A 15,059-nucleotide genomic window follows, 5' to 3' on the forward strand; every position below is an offset into this window, starting at 1 on the left:
TAAATAAATGCAAAATTCGCATTGGAGTCACCGGCGTTGGGATTTCCAACAGACCCCAGCGCCTTTGGGGCGTCCTTTGCAACGAGCCGGCCGCGCCTTCCGCTTCTTCAGTGCGCTCGCCTCCCCTACCCCGTGGTTTGCAAGTCTCCGCCCGGCGGCCGCCTCCCCCCCACGCCTCCACCGCCTCCCGCCTATGGCCGCGGGAAGTAGCGGCGCACAGACCGGGCGGAGAGGGGAAGCCCGAAACCGGCCTTCCACTCCGGCTTGAGAAGCTGCCTCGGCAAAGCAAGCGATCCGTTTAAGTAAAAAAAAATAAATTAAAAAAAATAATTAAAAAAAAAAAAGCACCGATTAAGAATAAGCGGCGGCGGCTGCAAAGCGGCTGGAAAAAAACCGCGGCGGCGGCGGCAGCGACTCCTCCTCTTCTCTCTCTCTCTCTCTCTCTTCCCTCGCTTACAATTGGCAACGTCGTCCCGACCAATGAGCGCTCGAGCCGGCTCCGGGCAACGTTCCATTTTGGAATGTTGACACAGCGCGCCAGCCAATGGCGGAGGAGCGGGGACGATTTTCACTTTTTTTTTTTTAATTCTTTTTTTTTTTTTTTGGAGCAACCCGACAGCCGCCGCTCGCTCGCTCGCTCCAGCTCCGAGGGGGCGGAACAGGCGAGGAGAGAGAGAGAGAGAGGGGGGGGCGTGGCCCGGCGGGGGAGCGCCGCTCGCTGGAGGGAAAGTCTCGGCGGCGGCGGCGGCGGCGTGCGGGGCTTCACCCTGCACCGATCTTGCCCCTCTCCGGGCCCCGACGGGGGTGGGTGGGTAGGGGGGGTGGGTGGCCCGGCGCCCCGCCGCTCAACGAGCCGGCCGGCCGGGCCCCCCCCTTGCAAAAAGCATGGAAACCCACAAGCCGCGGCTTTTCAAACGCGCCGCTTCCCCGGGCGGTCGGATTTGCTCCCCGCCGCCGGGCTTGACGTCAGCGGGCCCCTGCTGCCCTGACAGCAGCCCCCCGACCGCCGCCGCCCCCGCCGCCGCCGCCTGCAAACCGATCGCCTCCGTTTCGTCCGGCCTTCCGACAGCCCCGCCGCCGGGCAACGCCGTTTACACGGTGCTGGTGGAAGAAGATCCGGCGTCGCTCCGGAGGAGGAGAGCCCGGCGCAGGAGCTGCGAGGACGGCGCCGGCCGGAGACCCGCCGCCGCTGCCGCCGGCCGTGGTGGCGGCTGCTGCTGCGCCCGAAGCAAAGTCCAGTTTTTGCAAAAGGTAGGAAAGACGCCCGTCCCGTCTCTCCGTCCCTCCGTCCGCCCGGCCTTGGAGAGGGGTGGTGGGTGAGTGGGTGGGTGTGTCCCCCGGGCCGGGCCTGCTACGAAGCTTTGACAAGGCGGCGGAGTTGCGACTTGCAACGGGGAAGCCCCCCCCCTCCGCCCCTTCTCCTTTCCACACACACACACCCACCCCTCGAGGGGTCGGTCGGGTTAATGGAGGGGGGGGGAAAGAAGCACGTGGGAGGGGGCGTCGGAGATCGGGGAAGGGGGGGGCCGTAGGGGAGGAGTGGAAGTGGGGGGGGAGAAAAGGCTCCTCTCCCGCTTTGCAGAGCCGGGCGGGGCCGTGCCTATTGCAGGAGACCCCCCCCTCCCTCTCTCTTATGGGCAGCCTTTCCTTCCAGCCCCCCTTAGAAAGGTGGACGGGGTGGAGGGAAAGGACTTGGGGGTTTGGGGGAGGAAGAAGGGGGCTGCTGCACTTCCCGGACACCCCCCCCTCCTCTTTGCAAGCAGCCCGGACTTCCAGGCTTTTGGATAACACTGGGGGGGGGGACCCGTTTGGATTGCCTTGCTTTGCCCCGTCGGCTCCACTCCCGCAGCCCGGAGAGAAGCCAAAAGGGCCCCCCCGTCCCCCGATGTCTCCAAACTGAGAACGGCTGGGAATCAAAACCCTCCCACTCCCCTCCCCCGTCTTGTGGGGGGGGGGTGTTAGTGGCGCCCGCGGGCACCTGGGTTGCCGATGGAGCGGCCGCTTAACCGAGGGGGGGGACCCTCGCTGGGGGGGCTTCGGCGGGGCGGGTGGGGCGGGCGGGGACCGGCCTGCCTGGGCGAAAAGATGGCGCCCTCCCGGCTGCAGCGACGGCAGCGGCTGCTTGGGCTGCGAGGAAAAGTTTGACCCGAAGGGAGGGGACTTGCGAAAGGGGGCCGGGACTTGGCCAGCCGCCGCGGGGCCGCCGCCGCCTCTCGCTCCGCCCGGCTTTGGCGGGGCTCGGAGCTCCGCTGCGCTGCGTTGAGTTGCGCTGCTCGGCCCGGACGGTCATCAATCACTCCCCTCGGGCGCCCGTCCGCCGGGAAGCCCAGTCGGCGGGGTCGGCCAAGCGGCCGGCCGGCCCCCCGAAGGTGGGTCCGCTCCCCGCCCGCCCCGTCCTCGCAACTCGGGCGGGGCCGCGTCCTCACGTCTTTCTCAGCGTTCAGGACTCGGGGGCCGTCGGTGGATCCCTCCCTTTTGACCCTGGGGAAGAGATCCACTGGATCCCCCGGCATTGCGGGGCGATCGCCAGACGGGACGGAAGGAAGGAAGGAAGGAAGGAAGAAAGGAAGGAAGGAAAGAAGGAAGGAAGGAAGGAAGGAAGGAAGGAAGGAAGGAAGAAAGACCCGGGTCGTTCTCCCAGTTCTCACGATCCGGGTTGGCTTCCAAAGCGGGAAGGGGTGGTTTGCTTGCCCCCACCTGGCTGGTGCCAAGTTGATCCCCCACCCAGCAAGGAGGAGGGTGGGATCGCTTCTCTGTCCCAGCCGGTCGGGGAAACCCTGATTTTTCTGCATAGACTAGACTCTTAAGAGCCGAGGGTCATGAGGACTAGAAACTTTGCATCCCCGTTGGTGGTGCGGCAAGGGCAGCTGGTGGTGGAGATCCAGCTTCTCCGGGCGGCCTATAAATGCAATTAAATAATTAAATTTTGGGGCCTTTTAGAAGGAAATGATGGAAGCCCGTTTTAGATTTAAGTCCTTTGGATTTTTTTTTTCTCCCTAAAATATCCTGGTAAAACCAAAGAAGGCTCAAACAAGTTTGGGGGTGGCGGGTGGGGAAAGAGGAGGGGTTGGACTAGATGACCTACAAGGTCCCAAGGCTGCAATCTGTAAAGGGAAAAATCAAACAATTCAGATTTGATTTGACAGCTGTGGATAATCCACTCCAAAAGGGGACCACAAGCCAGGAAGGACAGGAATTGGAAAAAGGGATGGGGAAATCTACCCGGGTCTCTCACACCAAAAGGGTTCAGGATGATGGTTTTGGCACGGGAGGGGAACGTGGTGGGCCATGCCAGGCGTGACCGTGGTTACTACGGTAACTGCAAAGGAGGAAGCTACGCCTGTGAGATTTCTGCCATCCAGAAATGGTGACCATTATCATCCCAGGGTTCAGAAGTGGATGACAGAAAGCGTGGCATGACTCGAACACAAGACAGATGGATTTGTTTGGGTGGGGAGCAGGTGGGCTGTTTCTCCGCCCCCCCTCTTTTTTTCTGCAAAGGATCAACTTTGCAGAACAAGCTTAACTTAATTCCTGATATTATCCTTTTCCTGGGTTTGTATAATAAATACCTTCGTTCCAAAGACAACCTGGCCAACAATATCCAATACTCCTTCCTATTTTCCTCACAACAACAACCCTGTGAGGTGGGCTTGGCTGAGATGAGAACGGGGAACTGGCCCAAAGTCACCCAGACGGCTTGCATGCCCAAGGCGGGACTAGAACTCACCGTCTCCTGGTGATTGGCTCAAAGTCACCCAGACGGCTTTGATGCCCAAGGCGGGACTAGAACTCACCGTCTCCTGGTGATTGGCCCAAAGTCACCCAGACGGCTTTCATGCCCAAGGCGGGACTAGAACTCACCATCTCCGGGTGATTGGGCCAAAGTCACCCAGACGGCTTTCATGCCCAAGGCGGGACTAGAACTCACCGTCTCCTGGTGATTGGGCCAAAGTCACCTAGATGGCTTTCATACCTAAGGCAGGACTAGAACTCACCGTCTCCTAGTGATTGGCCCAAAGTCACCCAGACGGCTTTCATGCCAAAGGTGAGACTAGAACTCACTGTCTCCTGGTGATTGGCCCAAAGTCACCCAGCAGGCTTTCATGCCCAAGGCGGGACTAGAACTCACCGTCTCCTGGTGATTGGCCCAAAGTCACCCAGCAGGCTTTCATGCCCAAGGCGGGACTAGAACTCACCGTCTCCTGGTGATTGGCCCAAAGTCACCCAGCAGGCTTTCATGCCCAAGGCGGGACTAGAACTCACCGTCTCCTGGTGATTGGCCCAAAGTCACCCAGCAGGCTTTCATGCCCAAGGCGGGACTAGAACTCACCGTCTCCTGGTGATTGGCCCAAAGTCACCCAGCAGGCTTTCATGCCCAAGGCGGGACTAGAACTCACCGTCTCCTGGTGATTGGCCCAAAGTCACCCAGCAGGCTTTCATGCCCAAGGCGGGACTAGAACTCACCGTCTCCTGGTGATTGGCCCAAAGTCACCCAGCAGGCTTTCATGCCCAAGGCGGGACTAGAACTCACCGTCTCCTGGTGATTGGCCCAAAGTCACCCAGCAGGCTTTCATGCCCAAGGCGGGACTAGAACTCACCGTCTCCTGGTGATTGGCCCAAAGTCACCCAGACAGCTTTCATGTTGGAACTAGAACTCATTTTCTCCTTTTTATTGGTCCAAAGTTACCGAGCCAGCTTTCGAGCCTAAGGCAGGACTCGAACTCACTACTTTCCAGTTTCAAATCTGGTGCCGTAACCACTACACCAAACTGGCTCAACGTGAAACAAATTGGATTAAAAAGAAAGCCCTTTTTACCCGTGGGATGAATGCAGGTGCTGAATTACCTCCCTATGTGGATTATGTATTTTGTGTGAATGTTGATGTTGTGGTCCGTTATTTGCCTCATTTATGCAAAGATAAACTTGAGTGATTCCCGTGTTTTTTTATAGCATCCAGGACCTGGAATTAAAATAGACATGAAATGACACCCTAATATTGTGCTTGTCTCTTTTTTCCCTTGTTCTTCCTTTTTCTCTTTAATTTCTCCAATGAGTTTATTTTTTATTTGCAATTATTTATTAAATTTATATATTTGTATCTATATTAGCTGTGAAAGGCTGAATGACAAAGTCTATTCCAGGGTTGCAAGACCCCTTCCTGACCATTCATCTACCCCCAAGAATCTTTCAAAATGTACCCTAAAATTTGGAGTTGAAAGATAATAAAAAAACACTTTAATTGGTGGGTGCTAATTGCATTCGCTCTGCTAGGTGGCAGCACGGGGTCAAGCTTGGGAAGCTAAGCAGGGCCACACCTGGTTAGTAATTGGAGGAGAGATCTAGAAGAGACCTAACAGGGAATATCAGAAGTACAGAATCTTTGAGAAGTCAAAAAACAATTTTGGAGGAAGACTATGGTAATTCCATATTGTGGCCAAAGCAACTCCATGGACATATAGGTGTTATTTATTTTATTATTTTTATTTATTAAATTTTTATCTCACCTTTATTACTTTATAAGTAACTTACCGCCAAACATGAAGAATGCTCTCTCCTCCTCCTCCTCCTCTTTTTCCCTACAGCAACAGTCCTGTGAGGTGAGTTCAGATGAGAGAGACTGATTGGCCCAAAGTCACCCAGCAGGCTTTCATGCCTAAGGCGGGACTAGAACTCACCGTCTCCTGGTGATTGGCCCAAAGTCACCCAGGCGGCTTTCATGCCTAAGGCGGGACTAGAACTCACCGTCTCCTGGTGATTGGCCCAAAGTCACCCAATTGGCTTTCATGCCTAAGGTGAGACTAGAACTCACCGTCTCCTGGTGATTGGCCCAAAGTCACCCAATTGGTTTTAATGCCTAAGGCAGAACTAGAATTCAGTGTCTCCTGGTGATTGGCCCAAAGTCACCCAGCCAGTTTTCATGCCCAAGGTGGCACTAGAACTCACCGTCTCCTGGTTTCTAGGCCATCACCATAACCTCTCCACCAAACTGGGAATTTACAGTTACTCCTGGGCCTGTCTCCAAAAAGAAAAAAAACACCCAATTAACTAGGTTTGTACCAGTGGTGGGTTTCAAAGTTTTTTACTACCGGTTCTGTGGGTGTGGCTTGGTGGGCATGGCATGACTTGGTGGGCATGGCAGGGGAAGGATACTGCAAAATCCCCATTTCCTCCCGATCAGCTGGGACTCGGGAGGCAGAGAATAGATGGGGGCGGGGCCAGTCAGAATTTTTACTATCGGTTCTCCAAACTACTCAAAATTTCCACTACCGGTTCTCCAGAACTGGTCAGAACCTGCTGAAACCCACCTCTGGTTTGTACCTAGTTAGTCCCTGATGGAGAGTCCACTAGGAAATTTCAAAGTGAGAAGTCAATGCATAATCCCGCATGTCTAAAAACGCATATCTTTAGAAGAGCATCTGACGGCCGTGGCCGGGGGGGCTTTTTATCAGGTTCGCCTGATACGCCAGTTGCGCCCCTTTCTGGATCGGGATTCCTTATGCACAGTCACTCATGCTTTCATCACTTCCTGCCTGGACTACTGTAACGCTCTCTACATGGGGCTCCCCTTGAGGAGCACCCGGAGGTTTCAACTGGTCCAGAATGCGGCCACGCGGGTGATCACGGGAGCGACATGGCGCTCCCATATAACACCTCTCCTGCGCGAGCTGCACTGGCTCCCGGTGGTCTTCCGGGTGCGCTTCAAGGTATTGGTCCTCACCTTTAAAGCGCTCCATGGCTTAGGGCCAGGGTATTTACGAGACCGCCTGCTGCTACCGATAACCTCCCACCGGCCAATACGCTCTCACAGAGAGGGCCTCTTCAGGGTGCCGTCGGTCAAGCAATGTCGGCTGGCAGCCCCCAGGGGGAGGGCCTTCTCTGTGGGGGCACCCGCCCTCTGGAACGAGCTACCTCCCGGAATACGGCTGATCCCGGATCTCTGCACTTTCCGTAAGGCCCTGAAGACGTTTTTATTTCAGCAAGCCGGCCTGGCCTGAATAGGTTTTTTATGGGTTAGTTTTTTAATTGTATAGCTTGGGGTTTTAAATTGGGAGGCCGATTAATTTCATTTATTTTAGCTCTCTTAACTTTTATATTGTATGTATTTTAATTTCGGCTGTTCACCGCCCTGAGTCCCTAGGGGGAGAAGGGCGGTATATAAATTCAAATATAAATAAATAAAATCCCATACGAGAGTGAGTGCGAACCCCTTTTGTACCGTCGCCAAGAAAATTTTGTATAAATATACAAAAAGGATGAAGGCTATTGCTTAATGCATTGTAAGCCGCCCTGAGTCTCCGGAGAAGGGCGGCATATAAATCAAATTTAAAATAAAAAAAAAATGAGCTCAACTCTTAGAGCGAGCTTTAACATTGGTAAATTATATCGGCGTTCGTTGATGCATCTTAATTTCGGTTGCGCTTGGGTGTCCACGGGGTTTAATTTTCGTCCTGGCCTTGCTGATTCAGGGCCGTGCAAAAATCCCTGGCAATTTTTTCTGTACGGTTGTAGGGAGACCCAGGGGAAAAAAAAAAAAGGACCCCACCCCAGCTCTTCAAATTGTTGCATGTCCGGGCAGGCTGTGCGAAAGATCTCACAATTCTTGTCCTGTGCAGCCATATTTAGTGGGAGTTTGTCCAGCATAACTTGGAGGTTTCTCAGCCTGATCTGGAGTGCAGATTCCCGTGCCGGAACCCGAGGAATTACACTCCATGTTCCAACTTGCTTATCACTAGCCTTCTCCGGAGTCTGAATTTCAGTTGGCGCGGGGGCGAGCGTGCGCACTGCTCCTGTGTCTACACCTGCTGTGTTTATCTAAGATAAAGGCCGGGACTCTGCAGCCTTTTGGGGAGAGGTTCAGGGTTGCCTGGATTTGCAGGATTACAAAATAAATATAATAATAAAATAATACCCCCATAATAAATCCTCCCGGGTGGGTGAGTGGAAATAAGGGAGATTTTAGGAAACAAAGAATTCCGTTGGATCGAGAGCGAAGAGGGATTCTTCCCTCCCGTTACACGCATGTCAGCATTGTGCAATTCCACAATTTTCACGGACGGAGTTTGGGGGAGCTGTTGGAGCTTTCGAAGGAGGCCCATCCGGTGGGCCTAAGAAGAAGGGCCTTCTCTGTGGTGGCTCCCTCATCCCTGCAGAAAGAATAGAATAGAATAGAATAGAATAGAATAGAATAGAATAGAATAGAATAGAATAGAGAGCCTTGGTAGTACAGTGGTCTAAAGCACCCTGTTATCAAGACCAGCTGCCTGCAATTACTGCAGGTTCGAATCTCGCCAGGCTCAAGGTTGACTCAGCCTTCCATCCTTTCTAAGGTAGGTAAATTGAGGACCCGGATTGTGGGGGCAATAAGCTGACTTTGTATAAATATACAAAAGGATGAAGGCTATTGCTGAGCACATTGTAAGCCGCCCTGAGTCTCCGGAGAAGGACGGCATATAAATCAAATTAAAAAGAAAGAAAAGAAAAGAAAAGAACCGCCATCCAGTCAGAGCTGAAGAAGCTTCTTGGATGAGAAGCGAAACGTCTTCAAAGAAAAACAAGGAAGGCCAGTTGCATCGGGGAAAAAAACACCTTTGGTTCCACTAGGACTATAATAAGACCGGCATTCACCCTGTCACTCTCTCAAAAGATCTCGAAGACTTCGGTTTGTCTAGCAAACCTGTGGTTTGATTGTGGTCACCAGGCGGGGGTTTGTTTGAGTTTTGTCTTGGGGTTTTATTTTGGTGAGCCACTTGGAGTCACCATGGATGTGTCAGGCGGCGGTATAAGTGTTCTTAATAAATACATTAGACCAGTGGTGAAATCTAAATTTTTTTTACTACCGGTTGTGTGGGCGTGGCTTGGTGGGCATGGTGTGGCTTGGTGGGCGTGGCTTGGTGGGTGTGGCAGGGGAAGGATACTGCAAAATCTCCATTCCCTTCCCACTCCTGGGGGGAGGATATTGCAAAATCTCCATTCCCATCCCACTCTGGGGCCAGCCAGAGGTGGCATTTGTCGGTTCTCCGAACTACTCAAAATTTCTGCTACCGGTTCTCCAGAACCTGTCAGAACCTGCTGGATTTTACCCCGGCATTAGACACCATACTTAAAAGCAGAGACATCACCCTGCCAATAAAAGTGCGTATAGTCAAGGCGATGGTTTTCCCAGCTGCAATGTCTGGCTGTGAAAGTTGGACCATAAGGAAGGCTGAGAAGGCCAAAGAATGGAGGCCTTTGAACTCTGGTGCTGGAGAAGACTCCTGCGAGCCCCTTGGACTGCAAGGAGATCAAACCGGTCAGTCCTAGAAGAGATCAACCCTGACTGCTCTTTAGAAGGCCAGATCCTGAAGAGGAAACTCAAATATTTTGGCCACCTAATGAGAAGGAAGGACTCCCTGGAGAAGAGCCACTTTTTCCAGGGCCGCTGTAACTTCAAACGGTCAGTAAATGAACTGTTGTAAGTAGAGAACTATGTGTCTCAGATGGAAATGTATCAAGGAGAGAAGCAACCTAGAATTAAGGAGAAATTTTGTGACAGTGAAATCAATTAACCAGTGGAACAGCTTGCCACCAGAAGTTGTGAACGCTCCATCTCTGGAGGTTTTCAAAAAGAGACTGAACAATCATCACTCTGAAATGATATAGGCCAGTGATGGCTAACCTTTTAGCCATCGCGTGCCAAAAGCGGGGGGACCACGGTGGGGTCACACGCACGCATGACCACATCCATAATTCTATGTGCCCCCCCTATGCTCCCCCCACTTTTGGCACGCAATGGCACGGTGGGCCCGGTAGGCCTGTTTTTTGCTCTCCCCAGGCTCCAGAGCCTTTCTAGGAGCCTGGGGAGGGTGAAAACGGCCTTCCCCACTCCCCCAGAGGCTCTCTGGAGGCCAGAAACAGTGTGTTTCCTGACTTCTGGTGGGCCCAGAAGGCCCAAAAATCAGCTGGCTGGCGCACGCATGTGTGCCGAAGCTGAGCTCGCGTGCCCATGTGCCATCTGTGGCACCCGTGCCATAGGTTCGCCATCACGGGTATAGGCTCTCCTGCTTGAGCAGTGGGCTGGACTAGAAGACCTCCAAGGTCCCTTCCAACTCAGTTACTCTAGGTTTCATGTTTGTGGTATTTGTGCTGGGTGTAGATTGTTTTTTTTTAGAGCCCCGCTGTGAATTTTGTTATTCAAGTTGATAATGGCTTTATATGTTTTAAGACGACACTTCGTTCTTTCGGCAGATGTGAATTGTTCTAAACCGCCAAAGTCATGCAATTGAGATGGGGGGGGTCTACATCCATTGGGGCAAAAAAAAAAAAAAGAATAAATGCCGTTGGACCCCTTCCCCTAAATGTCTTCAACTCTTCCTTGCAGAGTTCCAATCATTGTAATGGCAAAGCGTTTCCAGCAGAGTTGGAGCCCGCGAATGGCCACCTGAGGCTCACCTCGAATCCTGTGGTGCTTAAACAGCAGGTGGAAGAAGTGACGGCTCTGCGACTCCTGGATGAGACCCCCCTGCACCATTCGGCCTACATCCCGGTGCCCCGGCAGAGGTATGCGGTGTGGGACCACCATTCGTAGTGGCACTTTCCTCTCCTATCTCCTCCTCTCCTCTCCTTCCCTCCTCTCCTCCCTCCTTTCTTCCTTCCTCCCTCCCTCCCTGATCAATCCCCTCTCCTCCCTTCCTTTCCCTTCCCTTCCCCTCCTTCCCTCTCTTCCTTCCTGATCAATCTTTTCTCCCCTCCCCTCCTCCCTCCCTCCCTCCTTTCCTTCCTTCCTCCCTCCATCCCTCTCTTCCTTCCTGATCAACCTTCTCTCCTCTCCTCTCCTCTCCCTCCCTCCTCTCCTCCCTCCTTCCTTCCTCCCTCCCTCTCTTCCTTCCTGATCAACCTTCTCTCCTCCCCTCCCCTCCCCCCTTCCTTCCTTCTTCCCTCCCTCCCTCCCTGATCAATCCCCTCTCCTCCCTTCCTTTCCTTTCCCTTCCCCTCCTTCCCTCTCTTCCTTCCTGATCAACCTTTTCTCCCCTCCCCTCCTCCCTCCCTCCCTCCTTTCCTTCCTTCCTCCCTCCATCCCTCTCTTCCTTCCTGATCAACCTTCTCTCCTCTCCTCTCCTCTCCCTCCCTCCTCTCCTCCCTCCTTCCTTCCTCCCTCCCTCTCTTCCTTCCTGATCAACCTTCTCTCCTCCCCTCCCCTCCCCCCTTCCTTCCTTCTTCCCTCCCTCCCTCCCTGATCAATCCCCTCTCCTCCCTTCCTTTCCTTTCCCTTCCCCTCCTTCCCTCTCTTCCTTCCTGATCAATCTTTTCTCCCCTCCCCTCCTCCCTCCCTCCCTCCTTTCCTTCCTTCCTCCCTCCATCCCTCTCTTCCTTCCTGATCAACCTTCTCTCCTCTCCTCTCCTCTCCCTCCCTCCTCTCCTCCCTCCTTCCTTCCTCCCTCCCTCTCTTCCTTCCTGATCAACCTTCTCTCCTCCCCTCCCCTCCCCCCTTCCTTCCTTCTTCCCTCCCTCCCTCCCTGATCAATCCCCTCTCCTCCCTTCCTTTCCTTTCCCTTCCCCTCCTTCCCTCTCTTCCTTCCTGATCAACCTTTTCTCCCCTCCCCTCCTCCCTCCCTCCCTCCTTTCCTTCCTTCCTCCATCCATCCCTTCCTTCCTGATCAACCTTCTCTCCTCTCCCTCCATCCTCTCCTCCCTCCTTCCTTCCTTCCTCCCTCCCTTCCTGATCAATCCCCTCTCCTCCCTTCCTTTCCCTTCCCTTCCCGTCCTTCCCTCTCTTCCTTCCTGATCAACCTTTTCTCCCCTCCCCTCCCCTCCCTTCTTCTGTGCCTCCTCACTCTCTTTCCTTCCTTCCTCCCTCCCTCCCTCCTTTCCTTCCTTCCTTCCTCCATCCCTCTCTTCCTTCCTGATCAACCTTCCCTCCTCTCCCTCCCTTCCTCTTTCCTTCTTTCCTCCCTCCCTCCCTCTCTGCCTCCCTTCCCGATCAATTGCCTCCTCCCTTCCCTTCCCCACCCCTCCTTCTCTACCTCCCTTCCTGATCAACCTTTTCTCCTTTCCCCTCACCTCCCTTCCTCTGTCCCTCCCTCCCTTCCAGGGGTGAAATCCAAAATTTTTCCCTACCGGTTTTGTGGGCGTGGCTTGGAGGGTGTGGCAGGGTAAGGATATTGCAAAATCTCCATTCCCACACCACTCCAGGGGAAGGATACTGCAAAATCTCCATTCCCTCCCTTCCTGGGGGAAGGATATTGCAAAATCTCCATTCCCACCCCACTCTGGGGCCAGCCAGAGGTGGTATTTGCCAGTTCTCTGAACTACTCAAAATTTCCGCTACCGGTTCTCCAGAACCTGTTAGAACCTGCTGGATTTCACCCCTACTCCCTTCCTTTCCCTTCCTCCCTCCCTCCCTCCTTCTTTCCTTTGTTCCTTCCTCCATCCCTCTCTTCCTTCCTGATCAACCTTCTCTCCTCTCCCCTCCCTTCTCCTCTCTGCTTCTTTTTCCTTTCCTTCCCTTCCCTTCCCTTCCCTTCCCTTCCCTTCTCTTCCTTTCCTTTCCTTTCCTTTCCTTTCCTTTCCTTTCTTTTCTTTTCTTTTCTTTTCTTTTCTTTTCTTTTCTTTTCTTTTCTTCATCTCATGCGCTTGCATTACTTTTGAAGAGAAAATAAGCCGAGTGGTTGTTTGGTGCTGGTTGGAAGCCTTAATGGGATACTCCTGAATGCCGGAGGTTTTTCTTTAAAGCTGTGCTTCTCAACTTCGGCTGCTTTAAAATGTGCGGATTTCAAATCCCAGAATTCCCCGACCATCATGCAGTTGCCGTGTGAAAACATCAAAGGAACGATTAACCCGTGGAACAACCTGCCTCCAGAAGTTGTGGGTGCTTCATCACTGGAGGTTTTTGCTTCATCACCGGGCAGCCAGATAGGGTTTCCTGCCTGAGCAGGAGGTTGGACTAGAAGACCTCCAGAGTCCCTTCCAACTCTGTTATTCTATTATTTTGGACCCCTTCCCTTCTTCCCCCCCCCACTCCCCAAGGTGAGCCTTTGAACACAGGTAGTCCATTTAGTAGGGATGCAGTGGCTCAGTGGCTAAGACGCTAAGCTTGTCGATGGAAAGGTTGGCAGTTCAGCGGTTAGAATCCCGAGTGCCGCGTAACGGGGTGAGCTCCCGTTCCTTGTCCCAGCTTCTGCCAACCTAGCAGTTCGAAAGCACGTAAAAAATGCAAGTAGAAAAATAGGGACCACCTTTGGTGGGAAGGGAACAGCGTTCCGTGCGCCTTCGGCGTTGAGTCATGCCGGCCACATGACCACGGAGACGTCTTCGGACAGCGCTGGCTCTTCGGCTTTGAAACGGAGATGAGCACCGCCCCCTAGAGTCGGGAACGACTAGCACATATATGTGAGGGGAATCTTTACCTTTTTAGTCCATTTAGTGACCATTCAAAGTTACACTGGCACTGCAAAAAAGTGACTTATAACCATTTTCTGCACTTCTGAACTTTGCAGAATTCAAGGACTTGGCCAGTAGTGGCCAAAATTGTGGAAAACTTTTGGGAAAAGTGTATTTTCTAAAACTAGCTAATAACACCACTTTTTTTGGGGGGGGGGAGTAGTACCATAACATTATATATCAATGGAAAGATCATTTAATCAAGAATGTAATGCAATAACTTTCATGAAGGATTTGCTATTAGAATAGCAGTATAAAGAAGAAAAGGGAAACACGTAGAAAAAATGAGATCTACAAAAATTATCAACCTAGAAAAAACGAGATATACAAAAATGATCCCCATGTCAGTTAATGTCAGATAATACTTAGTTGGGGAACTTTTAGCATGAATGATGGCCTTACAACGTCTTCTCGTGGAGTGAACCAAGTCTTTTAATTCTGCAGCTATGAAACCAAGATTGAATGACGGCTTCTATTAACTGGGTTTTATTGTTGGGTCACTTCTGACTAACAAATTTCTTTACTCGGCTCCATAGATTTTCCATTGGGTGAAGGTCTGGGCTATTTCCAGGCCATTCTAGCAGTGGAATAGGATTATCTTGAAACTCCAAAAAAAAAAAAAAGTGATGTTATTAGCCATCAAACCTCAAAAATGCACTTTTCCCAAAAGCTTTCCACAATTTTGGCCACTGCTGTATTTATGACAGTTGCCGAGCCCTGGGCTCATGTGATATCCTTTTTGCAAGTGGGGAAGCCGGATTCCCTTAACAACTGGGTTACTAGCATAAAAGCTGCACGGATTCACTTTGCAACTGTGGCAAGAAAGGTCGTAAAACGGGGCCAAGCCCAGTTAGCAACTGTCTGGCTTAGCAACAGAAAGTTTGGGCTCACTTGTGGTCGTAAAGGCGAGGACTGCCTGTATAATCATTGGGTGGGCTTTACTCCGCTGAGATGCTTGAGCCATTAATGGAAGGATCTGTCAGGCTGTTACTGCAGGCAGCGCATTTGATGGATTCATACATTTTACGGATATATTCATACGGATAAAACATGACAATTCCCCCAGTTGCAATTTGAACATTGCCCTGGGCCTGCGTATGGCATGAGATTAATGCATCTGGTTGGCGGGTGCCCTAGAAATGGGAAGGCATGATATAGACATAGAGGCAGATGAAATCTTTAGACCAGAGGTCAGCAACCTGCAGCTCTGGAGCCGCATGTGGCTCTTTGGCTCCCTGTCAGGTGATTCTACCACTGGCTGGCCCCGCCCCTCGCCCTCCCCTCCCAGTCACTCCTTGTCTGGCCTGAGAAGGTAAGAGCGACGGCGGGGGATGTGAGAAGCAGCCAGGGCAGAGACAGAGAGATACAGAGAGAGGGAGAGAGAGACATAGAGAGATACAGAGAGAGAGGGAGGGAGAGAGACAGAGAGAGATACAGAGAGAGGGGGAGAGAGAGAGACAGAGAGATACAGAGAGGGGGGAGAGAGACATAGATACAGAGAGAGAGGGAGAGAGAGAGACATAGAGAGATACAGAGAGAGGGAGGGAGAGAGACAGAGATACAAAGAGAGTGGGAGAGAGAGACAGAGAGAGGGGGAGAGAGACATAGATACAGAGAGAGGGGGAGAGAGAGACAGAGAG

At 52.5% G+C, this 15,059-nt stretch overlaps 1 protein-coding gene across 1 annotated transcript in view; it reads left to right on the forward strand.

The window, feature by feature from the left end:
• The first annotated feature begins 617 nt into the window (after positions 1-617).
• SLC2A4RG (SLC2A4 regulator) overlaps positions 618-15,059 on the forward strand; it is a 49,750-nt gene continuing 35,308 nt past the window's right edge. The window contains exons 1-2 of the mRNA XM_060684363.2: positions 618-1,251; positions 10,361-10,539. Of these exons, the coding sequence (XP_060540346.2) occupies positions 886-1,251; positions 10,361-10,539 (545 nt within the window). The 5' untranslated portion in view covers positions 618-885. The remainder of the gene's footprint in view (positions 1,252-10,360; positions 10,540-15,059) is intronic.

The sequence above is a fragment of the Pantherophis guttatus genome, chromosome 3, assembly GCF_059756535.1.
Source record: "Pantherophis guttatus breed Tessera chromosome 3, ASM5975653v1, whole genome shotgun sequence".
Classification (NCBI taxonomy): Eukaryota; Metazoa; Chordata; class Lepidosauria; order Squamata; family Colubridae; genus Pantherophis; species Pantherophis guttatus.